The sequence below is a fragment of the Eupeodes corollae genome, chromosome 1 (genome assembly GCF_945859685.1).
Source record: "Eupeodes corollae chromosome 1, idEupCoro1.1, whole genome shotgun sequence".
NCBI lineage: Eukaryota > Metazoa > Arthropoda > Insecta > Diptera > Syrphidae > Eupeodes > Eupeodes corollae.
The window spans coordinates 251444654-251470325 of NC_079147.1; the positions used below are offsets into that span (position 1 = coordinate 251444654).

The 25672-nt window shown below is 32.7% G+C and overlaps 1 protein-coding gene across 4 annotated transcripts in view; it reads left to right on the plus strand.

Moving 5' to 3' along the window:
• Positions 1 to 25672, plus strand: part of LOC129943056 (protein unzipped) — a 173703-nt gene that overhangs the window by 49597 nt on the left and 98434 nt on the right. For 2 of the 4 annotated variants that reach the window (XM_056052264.1, XM_056052263.1), the window contains exon 1: positions 13272 to 13688. The exons of 1 other annotated variant lie outside the window; for it this stretch is intronic. Coding sequence is in view for 1 of the 3 variants with exons in the window: in XM_056052263.1 (XP_055908238.1) it covers positions 13625 to 13688 (64 nt within the window). In the remaining 2 variants the exon portion in view is untranslated. One more of the 4 variants, XM_056052266.1, reaches the window with a different exon arrangement.

Here is a 25672-nt window from a genome sequence, read left to right on the forward strand (position 1 = left end):
GCCACTGTCCAACACTATGCCATCACTAGAAACAAATTCTTAGGCAGACACTTCTTCAATAATCTTGAAGAACTTGAAGATATTTCGAGAAGCAGTCTATTATTCTTTACCTATAGCCCTTAATGGCTAGAACAAGACATAGGCTTAATAAATCTTTTAAGAAAGTTCAATACTTAGGTGTATCACAATGGATGAATCATTTAGTAGCATCGGCCAATCGTCTATGGCAACACGCACCTTTTCTTCAATAAAAATTCGCCACTGCAAGCCATCAGCTGTAGTTCTGTCCAAAAAGATTAATCCAAAGGATTGAGATCGGGCCTGCCTGAGGCCAATCTGATGCCTTGATGAACTCAGGAACATTCTTTTCCAGCCACAGCTGGGTTGATTTGATTTTGTGGCTGGAGCTGAGTCCTACTGGAACACCCAATCTTTTGATTGACCAGAGTATTGTTGAGTGGTTTCACCACTTTCTCTAAAACGTCTTCTTGGTAGTATTTTGCTTCTGTTTTTAATCCTTGCTCCTTCGTAGCTCATTCCCCACCAACAAATTACCGAATAAGTATGTCGACCCCTGATAATTCCGAGCATACACTTTGTCGTTTTGGCGATTGAATTTTTCTTCAATGGTACAAATGTTCTCAGCTGATTTTGATGACACATGATTTTTCGATGGCTCCCATCAACGTAACGTTTGAGCGATTCTTTTGCTCTTTCGAGTCCAATTTTTTTCAGGGCATTACTCAATCTTTGTTCAGATACTCTGCGGTAGGCACCCATTCCAAGATCATTTTTAATTAGCCGTGGCATAGTTCTTTTTGAAATATTCATATCTAGTGACATGATTTTCTGCCACAGCTCGAACGGCTTTTTTTGTCATCACACTTAGTGGATGACCGGCCCGGGGTTGTCCTTTAAGCTCCATCTTTGCACTTGTAAAGTAGAACGTAGACTGTACTTTATTTTAAACCTATCTAATAGCCTTTTGACACCAAACCCAAAACCGGGTTTTCGGCAAAAAGTTTTCGAAAACCAGAAAATCATTCACACCGAACATTTACATGTTTTCATTTGACATTTAAATTTGTTTAACACCGGCTGTCAAATTTTGTATTGATGAAAAAAAACTTGTGAGTTAAACCTTGGTCTTCTCAAATTATTTGTGAAAGTAAAATGAATTCTAACCAATTCAAATTGATTTTAATACATAAAAGAAAGTTTAACAAACTATGAAGATTTTGTTAAACTTTTTTTTTTCATTATCTCATAAAAAAACGTCGTTTTCTTTCGCAAATCCTAGAACTTCGAAAGAAAAGCTAAATTGATGCAATTGAAAATCGAAATCGACAAAGAAATATGTTTACGAAGGTTAGCTTGTTATAACAATTCAATTAATAGGAATCTCAAGATTCAATTTTTTGAAAATTCTTGAAGTGGAAGCAATCTCCTAAGGATCTGTGGACACCCTTAAATTGATAATCCTTTCCTGTGCTGTGATAGAGCAGCATATCAGCGCAGACAAGGCCGTAACACTAGCTCGTTTTGAAGAAGAGTTTCAACTGAAGTTTTGGGGACGGGTGGAATGGACTCACGACATGAACCAACAAGAACTACAAGCTCGCTTGGCTGTAGCTATCCTCTTTGTTCATTTCAACCGGTCCGAACAATTCACTAAGCTACTCCTAATTGTCTAGAAAATATATCATAGAATCAACAACAAACAAAATTGTTACACTCAAAATCAGCAAATTCAATCCAAAATACTGAGCTTATGACTGTTGCTTTTGTTGGCCAAATGTGCCTTCAGAATCGCCATATATTGTGGCCGTCCGAGCAACTTATAGGCGGGGTTGAAAAGATTTTGAACGGTCCTTATGGGCGGAGCAGAAAAGGTCAATTCCTAGTTCCAGATTTGTACCAAAATTACACTTATCCAGAGCGATTTCTGAAGCGGTTATGATAGGCTGCAATTTCTCCATGACTATTTCTTTGGCTTCTTCCTTTTGGGACTCGTCAGACTTATTCAAAGCACGGAGGATCTTCTTGATGTTGGCATCGCTGTCCATCATTTTATTCACTTGAACAACGACTGCCACATTGCGGAATGTTTTGGCGCAAATTTTCCTAGCCCGATTTTCTAGCGAGATTTTCTTTGATACTTATTCTCCTACACAAATGAACTTATCATCTTTCTTATATCTCTCAAACCATTGTGATTGAACGGAGTTATCGGAAAGTCTTTCTCCAGGTAGTAAGCGAAAGCGTCATTACGAACTATGAGTAAGTCTTCCTCGTCCTTAAGGTCGTCACGCCAGTAGCCATAGTGAATTCCGGTTCCTCGCCTAACAAAGAGAGTTTGAAACTCTGGAGGCAAATATTTCTAAATGTTGGCAAATTTTCTCGCAATTTTTCTGTTGCCACGCAGCTTCCCCAAAGTTTCCTATTTTCATTTTGTCTTCTCTTCCATATTCTGTTAATAAAAAACAAAAATAAATAATTCTTATTTTTTACCACGATAAAATTTATTTTAAAGTGAAATATTTCTTTTGACAGCAGCCATCAGCTGTTTGCATAAATTTGAGCGCTGAATGTTTCGAAAGATTTGTTTGTTAATTCAACTTTGAATTGCTACTAGTTTTTGAGAAGTTTTAAATAAAACTTGTGTTTTACGAAAACTTGTTTTTTACCAAAAATGTATGGGAAAACTTGAGTTTTCGATGTAGGTTTTGGGCGAAAACCGATAATTTCTCGAAAACCGGGTTTTGGACTTAGTGTAAAAAGCCTATAACAGTGGTTTTTAAAAAAATTAATGCTACTTGTTGGATGCAGCAGAATGTCAAATTGTACAGGTTCAATTAACAGAATTTATAGCACGACTACGTAAGTGTGGGGGAGACGACATAAATCACCAGCCCATCAACCTTAACTAACCAAAACTAGATTTTTTTAAATAAAGTTCATTAAACAATTTTGTAAACAGAATTTGATCTGCCCCTGTCACTTTCAAAAACTCCAAACGTGCACTAAATTGTTGAATTTTAAGTGATTTTATTTGTTTATACTAACTCTCCTATAAAGCTCTCGCAAGAACGTCAAGTAAAAAAGTACACTCTGGCGTATACTTACTTTTTTTTTATTAAATTTATTTCTTTTCTTCCATTTTTGTTCGTGCACGATGTAAACACATATTGCATCCAGTATATAAATGCGGATAAAAAGTAAGGCTAATCCGGACTATAAATCATACCACTGCATCGCCTTTTACAAACAAACACAACAATCCTTGCAGGGTTTCAAAAAGTTTTTCTTTTCAAGGAATGTGTAAAATAGATAACCCAAAAAATAACTAGCTTATTTATAAAATGAGTGCATCTGGTTCTTTGGCTTAAAGTTAATTATAACTGCTCTTTGTTAAAATATGTTACACCAAAACCCTTTTCAAAAACTTACAACTTCTGTAAACTTTTATTCCACAGCTTCCATATTGTCTACATTTTTTTTTGTTGATAGAACTCACACTAACTTTTCGTCCCAAGGTTCTTGTGTGCCTTCGTTCTTATTAGATGACTCAATCTCTTCCCAAATTGCGGTTCTCGGATTAAATTTGTTCCATACCTTCAACTTTATTTCAAAAACTCAGAAAACAACGAAAAATTCAACCTCTATACAAAATGACTCATTCATTCACCTAAGGAAAAAAATTAAATATTAAACATTCACATCTCTATCTCTTCATCAAATTTTATTTCTAAGACCATCATCGCATATTACGCGAAATCCCAAGTCCCTTTTAGAACTGGGATTAGTCATCATCACATAAATAAAATCAATGACGTGACCTATAACCACCACTACCACCGCACACAGTATATCTTTTCCATCCATGAAGGTTTTGTGTTCCCATTTGCCTTGTATCGATCGTTGGCTGACGTTGACGTTGTTGGTTTGGTGCCGGAGGCCGTGGTGCCGCCATCCGCGTCGTCGCCGCCGTTGCCGTTGCCACTGCCATCATCCTCATCAAAGTTTGAACCTGACTCTTGGAAAATTATATTCAACTGAAGCGTAAATGAAAGTTTAACTATTTTTATCCACAAAATAGACTAAAAAGGTCGTAGGCAAAAAAAAAAAACCAAAAGACAGATAGTTTCCGTCCTTTAATCTAATCCTTGTGACCTATTTGGCGCTCTGTGTCTACATAACCCCTAACCATTGTTGTTGGTGTCATTTTCTAAGAGGGTGTCAACTCGACTAAACCTCGGTGTAGGCACAATGCATGTGCACTAAATTAAATGATGCCTTTTTTCTGCATCAGACACATGAATGCATATGATAATGAAGGCGAGGATTGCTGATTCCGGAGTCAACTCGAGGATAAGAGCTGATGATGCGACGCATACTACCTACCTACCTACTCGATGTGGGCCATCGGTGCCCGCCTACTCATCCTACTTAACCTATCGCATCAAGATAGTTCAATGATAGCATACATCATCCATGCGATATGGTGTCTACTATGTCTATCTATGCGATGCGATGCGGTGTGCGATGTGCGTTGGCAGAACAATTCGAATTTGTTAAAATTAAGGTCAAACATTGCAAGCATCAGCAGCATTCCAAAAGCTTTTTTCATTTTAACAGATTTGATATTCGTGTAGCATTAGTAGTTGGTTGTCCCCCTCGGGCTAGAGGGGAGAAATTAGCCCAACTACAAGTACGGTTAGGATGACAGTGTTTTCATTTAATAGAATCTGTGTCTATTAGTGTCTTCGCATACTGTCTGTATCTGATGCTATCATGATATAAACATTTAATTTCGTTCTACTTTTTGGATTTATTATAATTTAAACAAAAAATATAACCATCATCATCAACCACATACGTTACGTGGGTACATTGTTTGAATTGTGCTAAAGCTGGGTACCTACGTACAATTGTATATAATTAGCTGCACTCGTACGTGTTCTTCGTTGCTTACAAATAAAATCACATCAGACATCAATTTAACACCTCACGGACGACCAACCAACCATCCAACAGACCGACCGACTAACTGAATGACTGACGACAACGCGAATGTTAACCAAATGGTCTAGTGGCAGTGGCAGTTGGTGGTAATGATGCAGATGGTGGTGGCAACAAAGCGCAACGAGGCCTTCTTTATTTCTATTCCTCTAATAATAATTGCGTGCTACAAATTACACATTTTTCTCGGTCCTGGTTTATTCGGAATGTCGAATAAATCCTATATTACCCTTTTGAAAGTACCTCTGCACTAAAAAAAAAGGAACTTTGGAATTTGTTAAATAAATCCAATATTTTCAATAATGTAAAAAATGTTAAGATAGGTTAAGTTTAGTTTTTTAAGAAAAAACTTAGTGTTTAACCCAAGTTCTTTTACTGTAAATAAACCGAATTTTCTGGCGTTGTGTTCTATCGCCCTAAATATAAACACTCAAACTAAAAATATAATTTTAATCAAAACTAATTATTATTTTACCTACACTTTGACCATTTTAACAATTATTTTCGATGTATAGATTAATAAATTTAAAAACGGCGACGTTTGGTCTTAACATCGAAGTTCATAACGTTAATACAAAAAAAAGCCATAACGCTCAAAACCTTTGCTCAAAAACTCAGTTTAAAAGAAATACACAAGCTAAAAACGTTCCCAGAATATATGGGCTAGATGTAAATGCTTTTGACTTTAACATATCTATGGCATTTGAATGCATGAGTAAAGCCTAGTGCGCCGGCACGTAACTTGATACAACCGCGTTTAGTCGATACAATCGAGCATTGGCAGCACACATTTTGGTTAAATCGAGAGTCCTCACCAGATTGGGCGGCACACAAACTTTAAATTGACGTTTGCAACAAAAGTTTTCACTCGAAAGAAATTAGTTATCGTCGGGAGTGATTTTTGTGTTAGAAAAATGGAATAACAAAATAATATGTCAATAAATAAAAAACAGACAGACTAAGCGAGGGGAATTCTTTAAACTGCCCAAGGGGGGAAAAATATGAGCACCATCAACGCAGCCCACTATTTCCGTAAGTTTAAATTTCCTACAATAATACTTCTTGCTGTTTTCAAATTTAGAGCTATTAAATTTAATCCATTGCAGACAAAACTTATTTTCCAGGAGACTCAACTTTCGAAGAAAGAACTTGGAAACTGTTTTCTATGCCATACTTAGCAACAAATTGGTTCCAACATTAGTTTGATAACACCCACTGGCTAGGAGATTTAATGTTGCAAAAAGCTGTAGAACTTGTGGAACTAATGTTCTTCTTCTGTTTTCTGGAAGATCTAACGAGCTGAGTATCTTGTGAAAACATGACTCTTAACTGCTGCATAAAGTTAAAAAAAATAGTTTTACAAATATTAGACATGATCTTTCTTTTCTTTTTGAATATTTACTCATTTTCACTCAATTCGAATGGGTTGCTTTTATATATCAAATATCTTCTTTTGAATTTAGCACAGGACACTTCTTCGCCTTCACTTTCACTCTCCATATCAAAGAAAAACATTTCGAAAAAAAACTTAAAATTGAAAGTTGAATGAAATAATTTCAAAGAAACCTCATTTGACGTTTCATTTTATAGTTCAGAATGACTTTTTTAAGTAAAACTCACAATGGAACTTATCTCAAATTACGTGATGTCAAAATTAATTTTTTTCGAGTTGATCGACGATCGAAAATCCTCGATTGTATCAAGTAATGTGCTGGCAAACCTAATGTATATCACTATTTAAAAATAATACATTAAGATTTAATTTTACAGTTTAAAGTTGTAATTTGAAAATTTGACCTTAATGTATTATTTTTCACTATTGATCTACATCAGGCTTTACTCATGCATTCAAAAACCATTGATATGTAAAAGTTAAACCTTATATACATAGCTTAAATAATATAATGATAAAATAGTGACGAATAAATGGTACACAGATGGCTCAAAAACCAAAGAAGGGGTTGGTGTTGGTGTGTACTCTGAACGACTGAAATTAAGTCTCTCATTCCGTCTTCCCAATCATTGTAGCGTGTTCCAGGCGGAACTTTTGGCGATTAAGGAAGTCTTGTCTTGGCTCAAAGAAAACGTGATATCAACATCTGATATCCGTATTTTCTCCGACAGCCAGGCCGCTATTAAATCTCTGGACTCTGTCTCTACAAACTCTATAACAGTCCATAACTGTCGATCATCTCTAATGGAGATGGCGCAACAGTTTAATATTCACCTTGCTGGGTGCCGGGCCATAGAGACATTCCATGTAACTGTAAGGCAGATGAACTCGCCAGGAACGGTACAGTACAGCCCATCCTACCACGTTTGGCAAGTACTGGCATACCAATCGCTACTTGTAAACTGCTACTAATGCAAGACGCTGCGAGGAGGGCAGGCACCAGGTGGACCAACATCACCACGTGTCAAGGCAGAAAAAACATCTGGCCAACACTGGATTTAAAACGTTCAAGGTGCTTGCTCTCTCTAAGCAGATCGCATATAAGCTCGATAATAGGTGTCATAACCGGACACTGTCTAATAGGAAAGCACGCCATGAGACTAGGCGTATTCTCAAATGACTTTTGCAGAAGCTGTATGGACGAGGAAGAGGAAGAAACGGTTCTTCATCTTCTCTGCACATGCCCTGCTCTAGCTCGAAAACGCAAGAATTACCTAGGAGAATTCTTCTTTAACGATCTAAACGATCTAAATCATATCGGGATAATCAGCCTCTCACGTTTCGTAAGGGACTCTAACTGGTTCCATTGAGCTTAGGAGGAAGCCTCAAGATTCATGTGGTATCACAATGGGCCATTAAACTGGCCTAAGTGTGTCCGTTTCCATCTTGGACAGCCACTATAACCTAACCTAACCTAATAAATGGTACTTCGCATAACTTTTTATTTTTCACATGAAAAGCGTAAGAACAGGTGTGGAACGAAAAATGTAAAAGTATGAATACAAACAAATATTTTACAAATCTAATTGTTGTACGTGTTCCATTCTTGTACATTTTAGTCTTTAATTTAAACACAAAATTTGGAAACTACAATAATCTTAGAAAGTTGGATATTCACTATGAAAATAATTCTTACATAGCTAAACTTTTCTTAAAGTTTCTTTAAATTTGGAGTGGAGCAACAATTATTTGTAGTTTGTGTAGTTTTACCTTAATTACTCTTAAATTATGGAGTTTTTTTTTTTGAAATACACAATAAAGTTCATGTTCGCCAATCCGTTTTTAGGTTAATCTGATTTAAAAATTAATTTTTTCAACAAATGTGGAGTTTAAAACCTCTGTGATACCTCAAATTCGATTAGTTCTTTATTTTCGAATAATGTTTACGAACTTTTAAGTAATGCTTTTAATAAAATTATGAAATAAGACCTCTTAATAATATCATGAACGTCTCTAGAAAAATATATCACTAAAATGTGAATTATTGTGATAAAAATCATTTTTTTTTTCAAATGTATTCCAATCTTTAAAAAGATGAAAAATTATCTGCTTCAAACTTCTAAAACGTTAAGACTGTTGCTTCAACACATAAAAGTGAAATGTTAAAGTATTAAAGATCAGAAGTTCAAGATGTTTCACGAAACTATTCCTCACCATAAAACCAAATCTGGAAAGACTCAATTAAAATCTTCCCAAATCGTTTTCTTTCCAGTCAAAATTGTTTCAAATGACACAAATAAGGTTGAATCAGTTTATCTAAAAGAACTTCAAGAAAATTACTTTCAAGAAAAGACATTTGTTTTATTGTTTTTTAAGTCTTGTATAAATTAAAAAAAAAAGAAATTGTTAGATATTGTAAATTCCTGAAGATTTCCGAATTTATAGGTACTGTGAAAGTGAAAAATTATGAAAATAGGGAAGATTAAAAAATTGCAATATTGATGACTATATACATTTTTGTTTGTTACAATTTTAATTAATATTATAAAATCATACTAGAGACGGAGTGAAAAAAAATAGTAAACATACTTAAATACATAAAGCTCCAAATATTTATCACAGATCACCCCAAAATCCATTTATAATTTGTACAACTAAAACTATTGGACGTTGATTTTTTAGAGGCATGCGATTGGAATAACTGTCATTTTGTTAAAGTATGTTTCGCATATGCAAAAAAATCACACCACAACAAATCTCAAATTGTGGTAATTAGCGGTCTTTCCATCAAACTTATAGATCGGTTTTATCGTCAAATCATCTTTAGCGATGAGAAACACCCCCTCGTTCGTTTGATTTGACAACTTTTAACATCTTTTTCAAGTCCGGTAGTGTTACAAAAAAGTGGTACAAAATTATAAACAACAATAAGAATGGCGTTGATAAAGCACAAACGTGAAGACCATATGCGAGAAATTTATTTTTATTAAATGGCATTAAATTCGCGACTTAATAAACGCAACATATTTTCATTGAAATTTGTGGGTTTTATTTAACAAAAACTAGTTCCGTACTTCGTAAAACAATCCGTTATTTTATTAACTCAAAGCCTGTCACGAAACCTTGAAGAATTGGTGTCCTCAGTAAAAATACTTTTCTATTTCTTTAAAATACCTTAAAGTTTTTTCTCGGATATTATTTCTTGCCAAGAATTGACAAATCTTCCAAGAGTCATGAAAATTGTTTCTCAAATAAGCCGTAGAAATTCGACATAAAAACTGTAGGTTCCGTTCATCCCTGACTTTACTCGCACACAAGAATGGTCAATAGATTTAAGTCATTAGGCTCTGGTTGTGCCTAAACTGTAGCACCACCAAATGTATTTATTTTTTTGTGTTAAAAACGGGTTGGGGCCGAGATTTCGTATTTGTCATAGTACTTTATTTATACACGTCAACATTTTTTACTACAAAATTCTGTACAAAAACATTCTATGTGGTTAAAATTCAAAAAGACAAAATTCTGTAGTTCAAAATTCCGTTGAGTCAAAATTCCGTTTGGTCAAAATTTTGTATTTCAAATTGCTCTTTATCAAAGAGAAAAAAATGCCCAATTCATTTACATTATAAACGTCATTTCTCATTTCGAAGCACAAAATTTTCAAAATCGAATATTTTTCAGATAAGTTATCAACAATTTTTTACTGACTCTACTTTACCAACAAATGTTTAGACAGTAAACATGTAGCAAATATATTCTTTTAATAAACATGAATTTTTTGTGCTTCTAAAAAATTGTAATTTTCCAAGTTTTAACCGATTTTTACTTGACAGGTTTTGCAATCGTAAAAAAATTCAAAATTTCTACCATTACAATGGTAAAGAAGTCGAAAAAAGTGGGTTCCCGGATCTGTCCGTCTGTCTGTACTAGCCCCTACAGCCCGAACCATTGAGACGATTGAGTTCAAGCTTGGAAATTAAGGTTTTGAGCCGATTGGCTTCAGGCTTTTTTATTTTTTTCTAAGACTAAAAATATTAGTAGTCCTTATAGAAATGTTGTGTCCAAAAAACGAAAATTCAAATTTTCTCAAGAAGAAACCAATAGATTTTTATAAAATTTTCTCTACAAAATGTTTTCTTAGCTTGGCTTCTTTTAATAAAAAAATATATTTTTGTAAAGCTTCAGAATGATACTTCTTATTGAACCAATATTTTGTTTTTAAGTTTTCTCAAGAACTAATGAACCGATTTCAATATTTTTCTGCACAAACTTGATTTAAACAAAATATCAAACATATTTTTTTTCAATATTCGATATCTCCAATATGGGTGATAATTTTACTACAAAATTAAAACATAAAACGTATTTTAATAAGCTCTAAGTAACTGCATATTAAAAATATTTGTTTACTCAAATTAAAATAAATTAAAACAAACCACTCTAACGATTTTCAAATAAATTATACAATAATTTTTAAAAATTAAGGTTTTTTTGAGAAATGGTTTTCCAATTTTTGAAACAAACTTTTTTGTAGGCACAATTCTTAAAATGCAGAAAATATTTTTAAACAGCCTTTTCGAAACATTAGCATGTTCCTGCGAATTAAGTCAAGATTTGACTTTTGTTTTCTTGTTTATGAAATTTTTACCATGCATTTAACTTAATGTACAATATTTATCATCTTTTTATTAAGTTCTGATAAAACATATATTGCGATTTTTAAAAATTAATGAAATACAGATAGTTAAAAATAACACTTTTTAAATTTACAGTATTTTGCAATAAGAAAATGGGAGATACAGTATAAAGAAATACAGTCTTTTGTTCACACAGTATTAAACATTATTCTTAGTTTATAGGATTTTTAAAATACAGAATATAACACATACAAATTTTTTTATAACTGAACAATTTTGAACACAAAGCATTAAGTGCGTTTTTTGGTATTTCATTTATAGTACAGTGAGAAATTTCAAACAAATCAGTAGCCAGATTTTTGTATTTAAAAATTGGTACAACTAAAAGAAGATCTGTCAGAATAATAACAAAAACACCCAAAAAAACAAAGTTCTGTGAAAATTAAAATTAACTTAGCAAAAAAAAACTAACTAAAACTAATAAAATGGACAATTTTCAAGAAGAAATGTTAAGATAACATCTGGAAATTGTGATTCTATAAAAAAAAAATTCATTTAACAACTGCTTCAAGGAGGGGGTTTGTTCGCAGACTAAAACATTAACATGTGGTGTTCAAGAGAGCTTGAAGCTCGCCTCAATTCTTTATATACCTGAATCGAGTTGAAATGAACTTGATTCGACTTGATTCCAGTCGGGGATGGGAGTCGAGTCGAAATTTGTGACGAAAAACTTGTGTGGAGGAGTTGGTTTTGCAGATAATGCATTATAGACTGTTTATTTGCATGTTTGTCTACAAAAAATATAGTTTTGTTTTAATCAAATTAAAGAAAAAAATGCACATGATGTAGGTAGCATTTTCATATGCTGCTGGACTATTCAGTTCTTCATAGTGTAATACGAATCAAACTATCTCACTTGCACTTCACGAGGAACATCGAAACACCATTTGCATTTTAGAAAGTGGTGTCAAACTTAATCATTATTAAATCTTTCTATTGTTTTCTCTTGCAAAATAAGCCCAGTTAGTCCATTTTCACTAACAAAACCAAATAATATCAACAGTAACAGATTGATTTTGTTCCCCAATGAAAAACACACATGATTTCAAATGCACAACTACTCAACGAACACAGCCATCGAGATACAAATGTAATATCAATCGTACCAACATTTAAGAACGAAATCACATAAGATCCATTCGAGACTCGTATAAATGTCAAAAACCAATCCATAGTAAGAATCTACTTTAACTTTTATCGGTTTTTGTTATTCGCGTAAAATTCTACTATACTATAGATAGATTTTCCAAAAAAACACGCGTATTATGGAAAACATTATTTCCGCACGGTCAAACAAAAATAAAATAAGTACATAAATTGTGTAAACAAATATTTACAAATCTTTCTTTTTTTAAACCTTTTAAGTCCTTTCCACATACGCCACAATTTACCTTTTGATAAAATCTACAAAAACTCTCAACTTAGTCGTTCATAATTTGCTCATATAATATTATGTAGTGCTTTAAGCATTTCTTGTTAAAAAATTTAAATTTAATTCTAAAACTCTTACCGTGTACTCATAAGTCACAACAAACAGGTGCCACAATGTATAGTGTAGAAATTCGTACTGGCATCAACACAATTCGTTTTGCAACTTCATTGTTAACATTGCACGCAACTTAAGACCGTCCTCTAAAGCCTAGAAAGATAGAGATATTCATACTACACAAAGTCCACAAGTTATGTCAGGCCCGTCGCATTAGTCTGTGAGTCGATACAGTGTCTACTGTATCTGTATACAGACAGTAGTATGTAGCAGGTTGTAGAGTTGTTGAAAGATATTTGATTCCACTGTAGATTTTGCCGCATATCAAATAAACATAATTCTGCTGGTCGGTCGGTGTTTAGTGCGCGTTGTTGCTCAGCGGTCAGTCCATTTGTTAGCGTAACCAAGTGAAGGCGGTTTGTGTCGAGTGAGTGACGGCAACTATACAACGACGAACGTCGACGACGGTTTCAAATTTATATTTGTTCATTAACATCTCCAATAACATCGCATTCTCCTATAGAATATTGTTTGCGGCAACTTGAAGTTCACAATAGAACTGAAATTCTGAAAAGGCTTTGAATTGAGTAACTCATACGGTCATAAATGAAGTAATTAAAATTGTGGTTATAAGCTGTCCGGCGGCCGGTCATTTTATTATTTTGAGGTGAATTATCCAGTTACCAAAGTTTATTCGTTTATTTATTTGTTTTTTGATTTTCAAAAAATACAAAAAAATATTAACGTATATTAAGTTTCAGAATTTGTGTTTTGTTTGCTTTTTTAAACAAGTGGTTCCTCAAAAAGAAAAAACACGAGGACAAAGCAGTATACTCTCGGAAAGTGTCTTAAATAGTTGAATATATTGAAATAGAATAAATAAATATTGTTAATCTTTAAATCGGCTTAAAGAGGAAGCTTTTACATAAGTCGCCGTGCGTCGTTCTCACCGACTTCTCCTCGTAAGTCGCCGGTGGTGTAGTTCTATTGTGTTGTGAATTTTTGTTTTGAATATATTTTGTGTTTATGTCAGCACTTCCACTCAACCATCCGAGATCCGAGGAATATTCTAAATTTTGTTGTCGTCAATGTGAGTTAAATTTTATTATTTTTTTTGTTGCTTTTTATAGGTATAAAACCTACAACGTATCTGTAAAAGACTTAGGAACATATCATATAAGCCTCGAGGTTGTTTTTATCCTTTAGGTTTCTTTTTATTTTTGTGATATCTCCTTCCTTGTTAATGGTTTTCTGTATATGGGATATTCTTTGATGTTTTAGTCATATTTTTATATAAGAGTCGGATATACCATACACATGTATGCTATCCTCATGTCCTGATGATGACGATGAAGCCTAAGGGTTTAACTGTGATAAAAGAGGCTAACCTCTTTCCACTCTTCTCAGATTGTGTTATGTTGTATATCTATCCATATGTAAATATGTACATTAAAAAAAAAGAACAGACAAAAAGAAGACAACGTTTTTTTTTATAGTTTGCTTTGAGTTCTTGATACTTGACTTTTCAAGGACCTTGTTTACATGATTTTGCTGTTGTGTGTTTCTTGTGGAATGTTATGAAAGAAATGAAGATTCATATTGTGGGTCAAATATTCGATGGAGAAATGATGATGATGGGTGATGACTTTAAAAGAGATTTTAAAGGGTTCCTAATACATAAAGTATAATGTAGGAAATTTATTTTAAATAATTCAAAAGTTTAACACAAACAAGCTGACGAAAAATTATGAACTAAAAACAGACGTGATTCTAAAATGTTTATTTGAGAAGTTTACTGAACCTGACAGAAAAATAATCCGATGGAGCTGTTTGTTTTCTTTTAATATAAATAAATATAACTGATAACATTTTAAAAACTGCAAAAATCTCATTAAAATATTGACGACTTTAAGGATTTAATTAATAATATTTTTCTTCAGCTATTAACAAAATGGTACACTGATAGTAAAAACCTAGGACTGAATTTTGACAAGTAAAGAATTAATATTATCCTTTGACGGTACTATAGAATAGTAACTTATACTTTAAGCCAGGAAACATAAAATTGTAGTTTTTTTTGTAAATACAAATTGTTTTTTCAAACAAGCATCTGAAAACTCACATTTTAAAATAACTTGCAGGGTTGCCGCTAATGCGATTCAAGCAATGAGTTCAGATTACACTATTTTATAAACTGGACGGAGTTCAAGATTGTTTTTGTTTTTTTTTTGTGATTGATTGCTATGATCCAAAAAATGCAGAAAAAAAAAATAAAATATAGGCACAAATTGGTTCTTTGGCTAAAAGTAAGGGCTACATTTTAAAAACTATAAGTTTTACGTTCCTACATTAGAAAGAACTAAGATTTTTAAAAATTAATATTACCTACAAAACTTTTACGAGAATTTACATTGATTAAAATTTAAAGTAATTTGTTCTATTCGAAGATTTGAAAACCATTAAGACTTTCATAATTTTTTCTTAAAAAATTGAAGAAATAACATGTTTTAATTTGATTGGGCCATATTCATAGTTCTTTGATAATTTCTTATTTTGTTATTGCTAATGCTAAACTTAACTCTAGTTTATGTTATTCTAAGACAATTTAAACTCATTTTAAAACGATAGTCTGGAGTCTAAAAAAAAGAGGCTGGGATGCGACTCACTCTGATAACTTCCCATCCCGTCTGTCGATTTGTTTTGCTTAAAAGTTTTTGGGTTTTCGTGTTGGGTTAAAAAGGTTGTTAGTTTTATATTTTTCATATAAAGAAATAGTTTAGTTTGAAAGTCTAGTTTTGTTAAATAGATTTTTAGCCGAAAACAAATTTTTACCAATTTTAGTAGCTTTTCTTAAATTTTCACAAATTGGATAAATGAAATTAATTTGAGAGATATCAAGACCCGAACATCAATTTTTACCAAATTTGCGTTATATTTTTTGTAGATTTTACTTTTTTATAAAAAAACGGAGCGTTGAAGTTTTATAAAAAAAATTACTGAATATTGAAAACAATATTTTCCATGAAGTAAAAAAGTTTGAAGACAATATTTTTTTATTTTTGAAAAGCTATTTGAGTCGAAAGTACATTTTTACCAAGTTTTAGTATTGTTTTTTTGTTAAGTTTTTTTTTTTAACAAAACTGTCAGTTAGATTTTTCTCAAAGTTTTACTCAATGTTGAAGTAGTTTAAATCCAATATCTTAAAGTTTTGAGAAGATGTTTGGGTGGAAAATCAATTTTTACCAACTTTTGTTAATTTTTTCTTAAGTTTTTACTTTTTGTAAAAATGTCAAATTCGCTTTTTCTCAAAATTTTACTAAATGTTGACAGCAATATCTTTCAAAAGATAAAAGTAGTTTAAATCCAATATCTCTAAGTTTTGACAATCAATTTTTACCAACTTTTGGTAATGTTTTGTTTTGGTTTTTATTATTTGTAAAAAAACTGTCAATTCTATTTTTCTCAAAATTGTTCCGAATGTCGAAAACAATATTTCTTATATGTAAGTAAAAATAAGTTGTAAGATATAATCCTAAATTTTTGAAAAGATAACTGAGTCGAAGTTCAATTTTTTCCAGCTTTGAGTAAAGTTTTTTTTTAGGTTTTTATTAAAAAAAAAACTGTCAATTTAATTTTCCTCAAAGTTTTACCAACGTTATTTCTCGTTGCACAAAATCATTTTGTATTCCTTAAATTTTCTAGGAATTTTTTTGTCAGCTTTTTTGATTTATAAAAAAAAACATTAGTTGAATTTTGTACGTTACAATCTATATATATAAAAGAAAGTCGTGTTAGTTACACTACTTATAACTCAAGAACGGCAGAACAGATTTGGCTGAAAATTGGTAGGGAGGTAGCTTAAAGCCAGGAGACGGACATAGGATACTTTTTATCCCGTTCGACAGCGTTTCCGTGTGACTTGACATGAAACGTCAGTCACTATAAAACGTGGTGTAACAAAAAAGAATCAGACTTGGAATAACAAAACACAAATGACAGCTATGCAATTGACGTAAAACGACAGCTATGTAATGACGTATGGATGACAATTTGATATTTGTAAGAAATCAATATTAAAACTATTTCTATTAAATAAATAATTAAGAAGTGGATTAAAGTGAAGTGAAGTTTAATTAAAAGTGAAGTGAAGTTTAATTAATAATGCCGCGACCAGCCTGAAGCTCTGGATCGTACAGTTAGGAATTTTAGAACTGAGTAACGTCCGATGAGAGGTGTTGTGATACTGTTTGCAGGTGTGCCAAGAGGTATAAAATCGTCGTTTCTGTGGACTTCTGTCAAACTTTTAAGATTGACCACAAATATGCGCGTACATTTGGGTGGTGATAGTAATGCAGCACAATTTTCAAGAACTCTTTTGGATATAGAAAATGGAAATATTTTAAATAATGATGGTGAAGTACTAATAGAACCAACATTTGCTACTAGCGTAACTAGACAAGATGAATTAAAAGCTAAAGTTTACCCGTCGCCCAAATTTCAGAAAAAACGGATGACTGGTAACGCGAACGAGTGATTTTAGAACCTAAAAACGATTCTGTTCCAAGCATAAATCATAAAATTCTTTCAATGTTTGAAGCCCATCAACAAACTTATCTTTCTATTGATAATCTGACTGATCAAGATGATGCTATTGATATTCCAATCGAATTTTTGAATTCTTTGAATACATTAGAAATTCTTTGGCATAAACTAGACTTGAAAATTGCGGCTCCAATAATACTTATGAGGAATTAAATGCACCGAAATTATGCAATGGTACTAAATTACGGATAGTAACTATGCAGGGGAAAGCGATTGAAGCTAAAATTCTTTCCGGTTCAGCCCAAGGCCAAAGCGTTTTCATTCCCAGGATACTAACTGATGATTACTAACGAATGCCCTATAAAGCTTTGTTTTGCTATGTCTATCAATAAGGCACGGACACTGAGTGTTGCAGGCATTTATATCACAAATCCCTGTTTTACCCACGGACAATTTTATGTTGCTTGCTCCCGTGTCAGCTCGGCAAAAAATCTGTATGCTAACAAAAAAGTATTTTAACCATAATAGAAATATGTATAGAGATACTTTATAAAAATGATTAAATAAAAAAGGTACAATATAAGAAAATAGTAGTTTTTCATCCTAATTTTTTTATATAAAATAGTTGAATACCTCCCGGGTGAAGTCGGGTAAACCAGCTAGTATATTATATAAAATTCAATTCAAGTCTCTAGCGTTTTTGGTTCGTAAAATATTTAGGGTTAACCAAAATGTTCACCTTTTTTTAATCTGCTTTTTTTAAAAAAAAAAACCTACCGAGAAATTTGCTTAAGAGCCCTTTTTTCATTATTCTGCATTATTATCTGTATAACAAAACGTATTTAAAGTCGATATTTCTACTGGTTCTTGAGCTATGGACGACGAAAAAACGTTGCGAACGTACGGACGTGCGAACGAACGTACACACACACGCACAGACATCTTTCTAAAAATCTTTTATTTCGACTCTAGGGACCTTAAAACGTCGAGAATGTCAAAATTTTCAATTTGAGAAATCGGAGCGATTACACGACAGAACTTGAGTTTAAACTTTTTTTTTCAATCTATAAAACTTAAAAAATTAACAAAATGATTGAGAAAATTACGTTGCGACACATTTTATTTGAAAATATAAAAACAATAATTAAAATGTCAAAAGACTTAAGCATAGATCAACATTTTGGATATTTTGCTGGATGTTGGAATGCTACCATTCAACAAAAAACAGACTATTCTTAACCCGAATTGACTCCTTTGAAATATGTACATAGATATTCGAGTATGAAAACTAGTGATTCGATGAACAGAATTTTCAAGCTTATGATTGACCCTCTTAATATTGAAGATCGAAATTCAATGAAAGGTTTGGCAATATCTGCGTGTTTCCAAGTCTTAACAGCACCAGCGCGACTTACATCAAATTTTTCAACTAACAGCAAACAGAAGATTTTCAAGGATTTCAAAGACTTTGGCTTTCTAGATTACGCATTTTAAATTGTTAACCACTGCAATAAACTTTAAGTAAAATTGTACTAGAATAGAAGAATATGGCGCGTATTCATAGAGAATTAGCAAAGTCGTGATTTCTTGATCTTTAGTTTAACTCTGTTTGATTAAATAAACACAGCTCTTATTCATACTCAATTTTCCTGATGTGTTTAGTAAAACCCCAGTTTAAAGTTGTATTCTACTACAATTTTACTTCGAATGCCAGGTCAAAGCGAAAAAATACAGTTATATTTTCAAACTCGTTATTTTGTGCTGTCATTTAAATTTAAAAAAAAAAAACAACTAACAACTAAAATATTTTAGATGAATAACATGGAATATATAAAACGCGAACGTCAGGAAAACTTATCGCATTCAGAAAAAAACTTTGTTGCGAAAATTGCCAAAAAGGAGAGCTACACCATCAAGTTTACGTACAATTTATTTGATATGATTTACTTTTTCAGCTTTTCAATTCACAAACAAAAGTCAAATATGACATTTGACTGTGATAATAACTTTTTAAACAGCAATTGCTATATTTATAGTTAAACCACAGGTTTAGCTCTAAAATTAGGTTTAAATTTATTTATAAATATCCTAAACTCTGGACTTGCTTAGTAACAACTTAGCGAGAGTTTAGCAAACATCTATGAATATGCCTCTATATGCATGTATGGATGTATGTACCTTAAACTTTTTTCTTATGAATAGCATCTCTGTCTAACCTAGATGTTAAATTTAGGCTCCAGTTTAAATAGTCTCAGGTTTAAAATACATATGACTGTGAAAATGCCCCATTGAGTTTTATTTTTTAAATGTCAAATCGAAGACAAAATATTACGAAAAATTACATTCTTGACATGTGATAAGATTTAAAAAAAAATCTAACTGACAGTGCTTTTTTAGAAATCTATGAAAAATATTAGGAAAAAGTTGGTATTTAACTCGAATATCTTGAGAACAAAATGATTAAAAAATGAGCATCAAACTCATTTCTTCTTATATAAAATACAATTTTTAAAATAAGGTATAATTTTCAAGAAATTCAACTAAAAACTTGTTTACAAGCAAAAACTATTCATTTCGTGGTTTCAAGTTGAAGGTAGTGACATTTGACACTTGTCAAAAATAAAAATTATTAATTTCGTGGTTTCAAGTTGATAGTGGTGGCATTTGATATTTGTCAAATTCAGTTGTCAATTGAAGTGTCATGATATTAGTTGAATGATTTACGATAATGGATCTCTTAACCTTGAGACAACGTGTTAGAATTATTAAAACTTACAAATAAAATTGACAGTCCAAACGTTGCCACGTAGCAATCAGTAAAATTGTGAAAAGATTGAAAGAGAGTGGAAGCGTTACTGATTTCGTAACGCCTGTGCATCATCAAATTGCACGCTCAAACAAAAATATTGCTGCTGCAAACTTTGCTGATGATCCGAATTTATCGATTTCCTTGCAGCAATTGAACGTCACCGTTTTAGTATTCGAATAAATGATGTGAAACTGTTCATCAAAGAGGTATCGCTGACTTTGTTAAGTTTTACTTTCAAAACCGAAAAATGAATGACCTACTAGGCTACAAATTCTTAATGTCAGTGCCAAAAGTAAATAGTTAACTGTACCAAATTTCTAAGAAATTTCGCTGTGAAAGTACATCCAGTCACAAGAAAAATGTAATCTAGATTTCGAAATTTAAAATAAAGAGTGGTTAAATTGTAAGGGCCGACGTTGGTTTTGAATAAAACACAAATTATTATTATTACTGTCATTTCTTTTTATTATAATAATATTGGTATGGTTCAATTATGTAGTGAACAAAATATCGGCCAAGTGGCCGCCCGACGCACGTCGGCAACACAGTGCACACCTCCATCCGATATGGTTCTTAAATTGAGGTTCTTTGCCGTTATTGTTCCGAATTATCTCAACCTTTAGCTCATTTATTGTTGCTGGCTTACCTTTTCTTTTAAGTAACCCCAAAGAACAAACAACAGTGTCAAATCACATGATCTTGAATGCCGTAATTTGCATCGCCACCACGTGAGATAATACGGCCATTGAATTTGTCGCGCAAAAGAGCCATTTTTACGTAGCTGTGTGGCAAGTGGCACCGTCCTGTTGAAAATACAAAAGTCGTTTTCATTCATATCTTCCAAGTCGGGCATAAAAAGTTCGTTATCATCTCACGGTAACGAACACCGTCCACATTAACTGCGTGACCGTTCTCATTATGGCCCGATGATGCCGCCAGCCCAAAACCCTACCAAACTGTCACTCTTTTTCTTAGTTTTCCTACAATCACTCTTGGATTATCATTCTCCCTAAATCGGCAATTTTGCTTATTGACGAATCCACTGAGGTGAAAATGAGCCTCATAACTGCAGATGATTTTCTTCGGAAATTGATCAGCCATTTCTTGACACCATTCTGACCATTGATGACGCTTGAAATGGTCAAATAGCTTTAGTTCTTGAGTCAATTGCACCATGTAAGCGTTAAAATGCAAATCCTTATGAATAATGTTCATCAACGATGAGCCTTAGAGGTGAAATTGTTGGGCACTACGATAAGTTCAGGTAGAAGGCTCTTCAGCCACACTTTCGCGAAAAGGAGCAGTATTTTCCGCAGTACGAGCATGCACTATACGGTACGAGCACCACATCTCCTACAAACCCGGTTTCCTCAAATTTTGCAAGATTTTTTCCGCACATTGGACGATTTAGTTGATCGAAAAATCAAGAAGTGGATGATATGCATTTTTATCTGAACGTCCATTTTTATAATAAGCCTGCATAATTTTAACTCTTTGCTCGATTACGTGTCTTTTCATATTGAATTAATCTAAAATTAAGAAATGTCAAATAAAATGCAGAAAAAAACTTGACCCTTAACTGTGGTTCATATTCATCATTGGCCCTTGAAAATTAACCACCCTTTACATGCTACTGAATTCTTTTCCAATCCTACAAACGAACTTCAAAATCCAAATAAGTGAGAAGAAATTATCTTAACTTCACGTTAACAGTGCTAATTTGACTGTCAAGTTAACATTATCATAGGTTTATTAAGGGATGAGTTATAGCTATCATTGATTTTCATCATTGAAACCAATCATTGAGTTTTTTTTTTTGGTTATAGCTATCATTGAAAATTTCTGTCATTCAAATTATCTAATTTTCAATCGGAAGCATTTATTTGAGGTCAGAGTTGATCATTGAAACCTAAAATTTCAGTGGAATGATTATGTATGTTCCGAATTGGGCATTCAAAAATCATCGTTGAAAAATTATAAACCGTCTAAAAGAAAAGTTCTGAGTTAAATAACGTATTGTTAGGGTAAACACGTCGATTACTAAACAGCTTCATTTTGACACTAAACATACCAAATTGAGTCTTCTAATAAGTTTTAAATGTGGAAACAAAATTTTCAATGATGAGACCTGGCTCCTAAAAAAAGCTAAAAAACAGCAAATTCAAAACTTTGTATATTCAAGATTTTATAGGTTCATATTTATATTAATTTAAGTGCGAACTTGACGTACATCATAAAATCTTTTATAACTTTCGAACAATTAAAAATAAGAATATCTTAACGCCCATTACCCTGTCCTTGACATATTTTTCAAATTACTTGCTATAATCGTGTTTATTTGAAATTAATAAGTAGCCTCTCAATGTCAGAAATAATAGCATTTCCATCAAAGTTATGGAAGCCTTAAAAAACAAAACATACCCTTACATTGTAAAAAGCCTGCTGATATGTTGTTTCAAGTTCTATTGTTCGACTTGTCATAAATTAAAACTTTTGGACTCTTAAGAGCACTGAACATTCAAATTTTATTTTTTAAACAGTTTTTATAAAAAAATTCTTTAAACCCTTCGCCCACACAAAATGCTGGTAAAAAGCTTTTATGTTCAATATTAAGACCTATTGTACCTTCATACATTCAACCTTCTTACCTATAATTATTTTGGACAAACATATCTATATATAAAATTAACTGTCGAATGTTAGACTTTTGTTTGCTAGATATTTTTTTCTGTTGTAATTTTATGAGGGCTATATGTATGTTGTTCTGGCCCGCCCACTCAATTCTTCGGAAATAACCAATTATGTTATGTGTTCTAACACATTTTGTTAGCATCGCACTTCATAGTCAGTCATTATACTTGGATTCTTTTTTTTTAGATACTTTCATACATGCCATAGATAGATACCGAAAAGATACAAAAGATTTAACATGTCAATTTTGATTAGGTTGGTACAAGTTCTTGGAAGCTTTTGAAACAACCGAAAGAACGGCCAACGACCAACCATCGACGACGTGTGTTGTGATGTAATCTTTTTTATTTGTTATACCTTGAACAATAATATTTTGTGCTAACAAACTAAAAAATATACATCATATACAATAGATAGTATATTTCTGTATTTTTATGTATCTTTGTATCTTTTTGGTCTCATTTATAAACTTACTAAAGTTACATCATTTTTTATCGGATTTTGAAATATCATAAGCATATGTAGTGGCTCCTATTGTTTATATTTAATTATTGTGAGATATCTTTTACCGTTACCAATTTTGACAGGTAATAAAAGATTGACATGGGGAGCTTAATATATTCTTATATTAAGGTTTAACAAAATAAATGTTATACTTATTGATTGTTTTTATTTATTCTTTTAGGATGCGATGACTTTACTGATTGATTTTATGATTGAGTATGGATTTCACTGACTTCTACTTTTTGAACACCTGCGCCGGAAATTTGATTTTCCTTACTTGAATATCGCCTACATACATAAATTGGATATAGATAATTAGGTTCCGATGGCGATAGCGATGGTTTTGTCTTACAATCATTTTTTTGGACATGCTTTTAAATTAAATTAAAAAAAATAAGAAACCCAAGAGTTTTTATTGGTTTAAAATAATAAATTCAAGGCTTAGCCGTTTAATTTTTTTAATTTTATTTTCTCAAATGAAAATAATCGATTATTCTCACGTCACCCAGTGACCCAGTTGACCAATTTTCCTCTTTAAAAATTTCGAGCGTTGCGTCTGTAGCTTTTATTGCAATTTCTGTCAACTTAACACATTTTAAATAAGTTATAAGAACGCAATATACAAATAAAATAAAACAAATGAAGTATAATGAATTTCGTTGGAAAGAAAGAAATTTATTATTTTCATAAATTGTTGTTTAAAATTGTATTGCAATTATAAATGTTGACATTTTACGATTTTTTAGATCAATAGATTCAAAATCCAAATTTTTCATTAGATTTCTGCAGAAAAACGTGTTAAATGTTGTCATCTAAGTAGCCTAGCCAACCGTTTTGGGCTTCTTAGCGTAGACTAGCGACTTCAAATATTTCCACAGAAAATAGTCGAGCGGAGTTTATTCACCCGATCTTGTATTGGTTTTTTTTTCAATAAGAGCGCTACGAAAGTTTTTTTTTTAAATAAAACAAAAACGGTTCTTATATATTAATGAAATTCTTTATTCCTGTGAAATCGCAAATGTATAGAACTCGACTTCTTTTGCATGGCCACCACTGAAACGCTTGCAGAAGTCCAAACGCAGAAACCAATTTTCGACGGTTTCAAGCATCAATTTGTACGAAGTTTATTAATCATGGCTTGTTGGCATAGATTATAGACTTGACGTAATCCCACAGAAAATAGTCTAACGGCAATCGCACAACCGAGGCAGCCAAGCTACTGAACCATTTCGTGAGATAACACGTTACCCAAACTTGATTTCCAATAAATTGATTGTGCCATTCGCTGTGTGTCTTGTGGCGCCGGCCGCCGCCATCCTGTTTGAACCACCTTTCCACCAAGTCCATATGATCCAATTGGGGCCAAAAATATTCGGTTATCATTGAAAAGTAGCGATCCACATTTACAGTCACGTGCTGGTCTTTATCATCACGGAAGAAATACGGCCCAATTAAGCTACCGAAGCCATTGACGAAGCCATTCAGCCAGAAATGAGCCTTAAAATTGTTGCTTAGCCCAATTTACGAGCAATCGACGCGACGGTTCTATTAGTCAAGCGGCTTCAGTTCTTACGTCAATTTAATCTTATTAGGATGTAGGCAAATACCTTTTCACAAAATTCGCCACAACGACGTCACAGAGATTACCAACGCTTGAGAACGACGTATGAGAGACACGTTTGGGCTTTCTGCAAGTGAAGCCTCAGTGGCAGTAATATTCCCGACTCTACGTACATTTCTTTGTCTCACTTACACGGGAACATTTTGTACTGTGCCTGTGTTTTCAAATTTTTCCACTATACGCTTAATTGTTAATCTGCTAGGACGATTATGAGGCCACTGACTCCGAATTTCGGTAGTAAATTTTAATAATTTCGACTCGTTATTGGCAAGTACATCTTTCCATCATGAAATGGCAAACCTTGCTGAAGGGAAATGTCAAAAAATGTCACAGTGCAAAGCTAGAAAAATAGGGAAAGATTCAAGAGAAGGTACCGTTGAACTTTGGTCTTAAAATTCTGAATATCAAAATAGGAGAGAAAAACAGAGTTGTTCAAAGAATTTTACATTCTCGATGTGCGGTTAAAAAAAGAATCTCTATTCTTTACAGTACTTCCGAAATTGAGCTCAAGGGTAAACTAATGAGCATTCCTGGAAATGCAAGTTTCACGGCTACATTGTTTAAGGGTCTTAATGCAACTGAAGAATTCGACTGAACAATGTTTGTAAAAATATTGCGGCGGTGTTCTAGCAATGTAATTGTTTCGGCTATAGTTCTAACGCGTATCATTTTAAATGCTCTTTTTTGGATTCTTTCCAAGAGATTAAAAAAAAAATTGGGTGGCGCAACAGTCCCTTGAGAACTAGGGTTTAGTGGCTTACAGCTCTTTAACATTCCTGTGTGAGAGTACTATTGTCAGGGATAAAGGGGACCTACAGTTTAAAGCCGAATTCGAACGGCTAATTTGAGAAAGCACTTTTCATGACAAGAATTATTCTTTAAGAATTTGTCAATTCCTCGCAAGAGG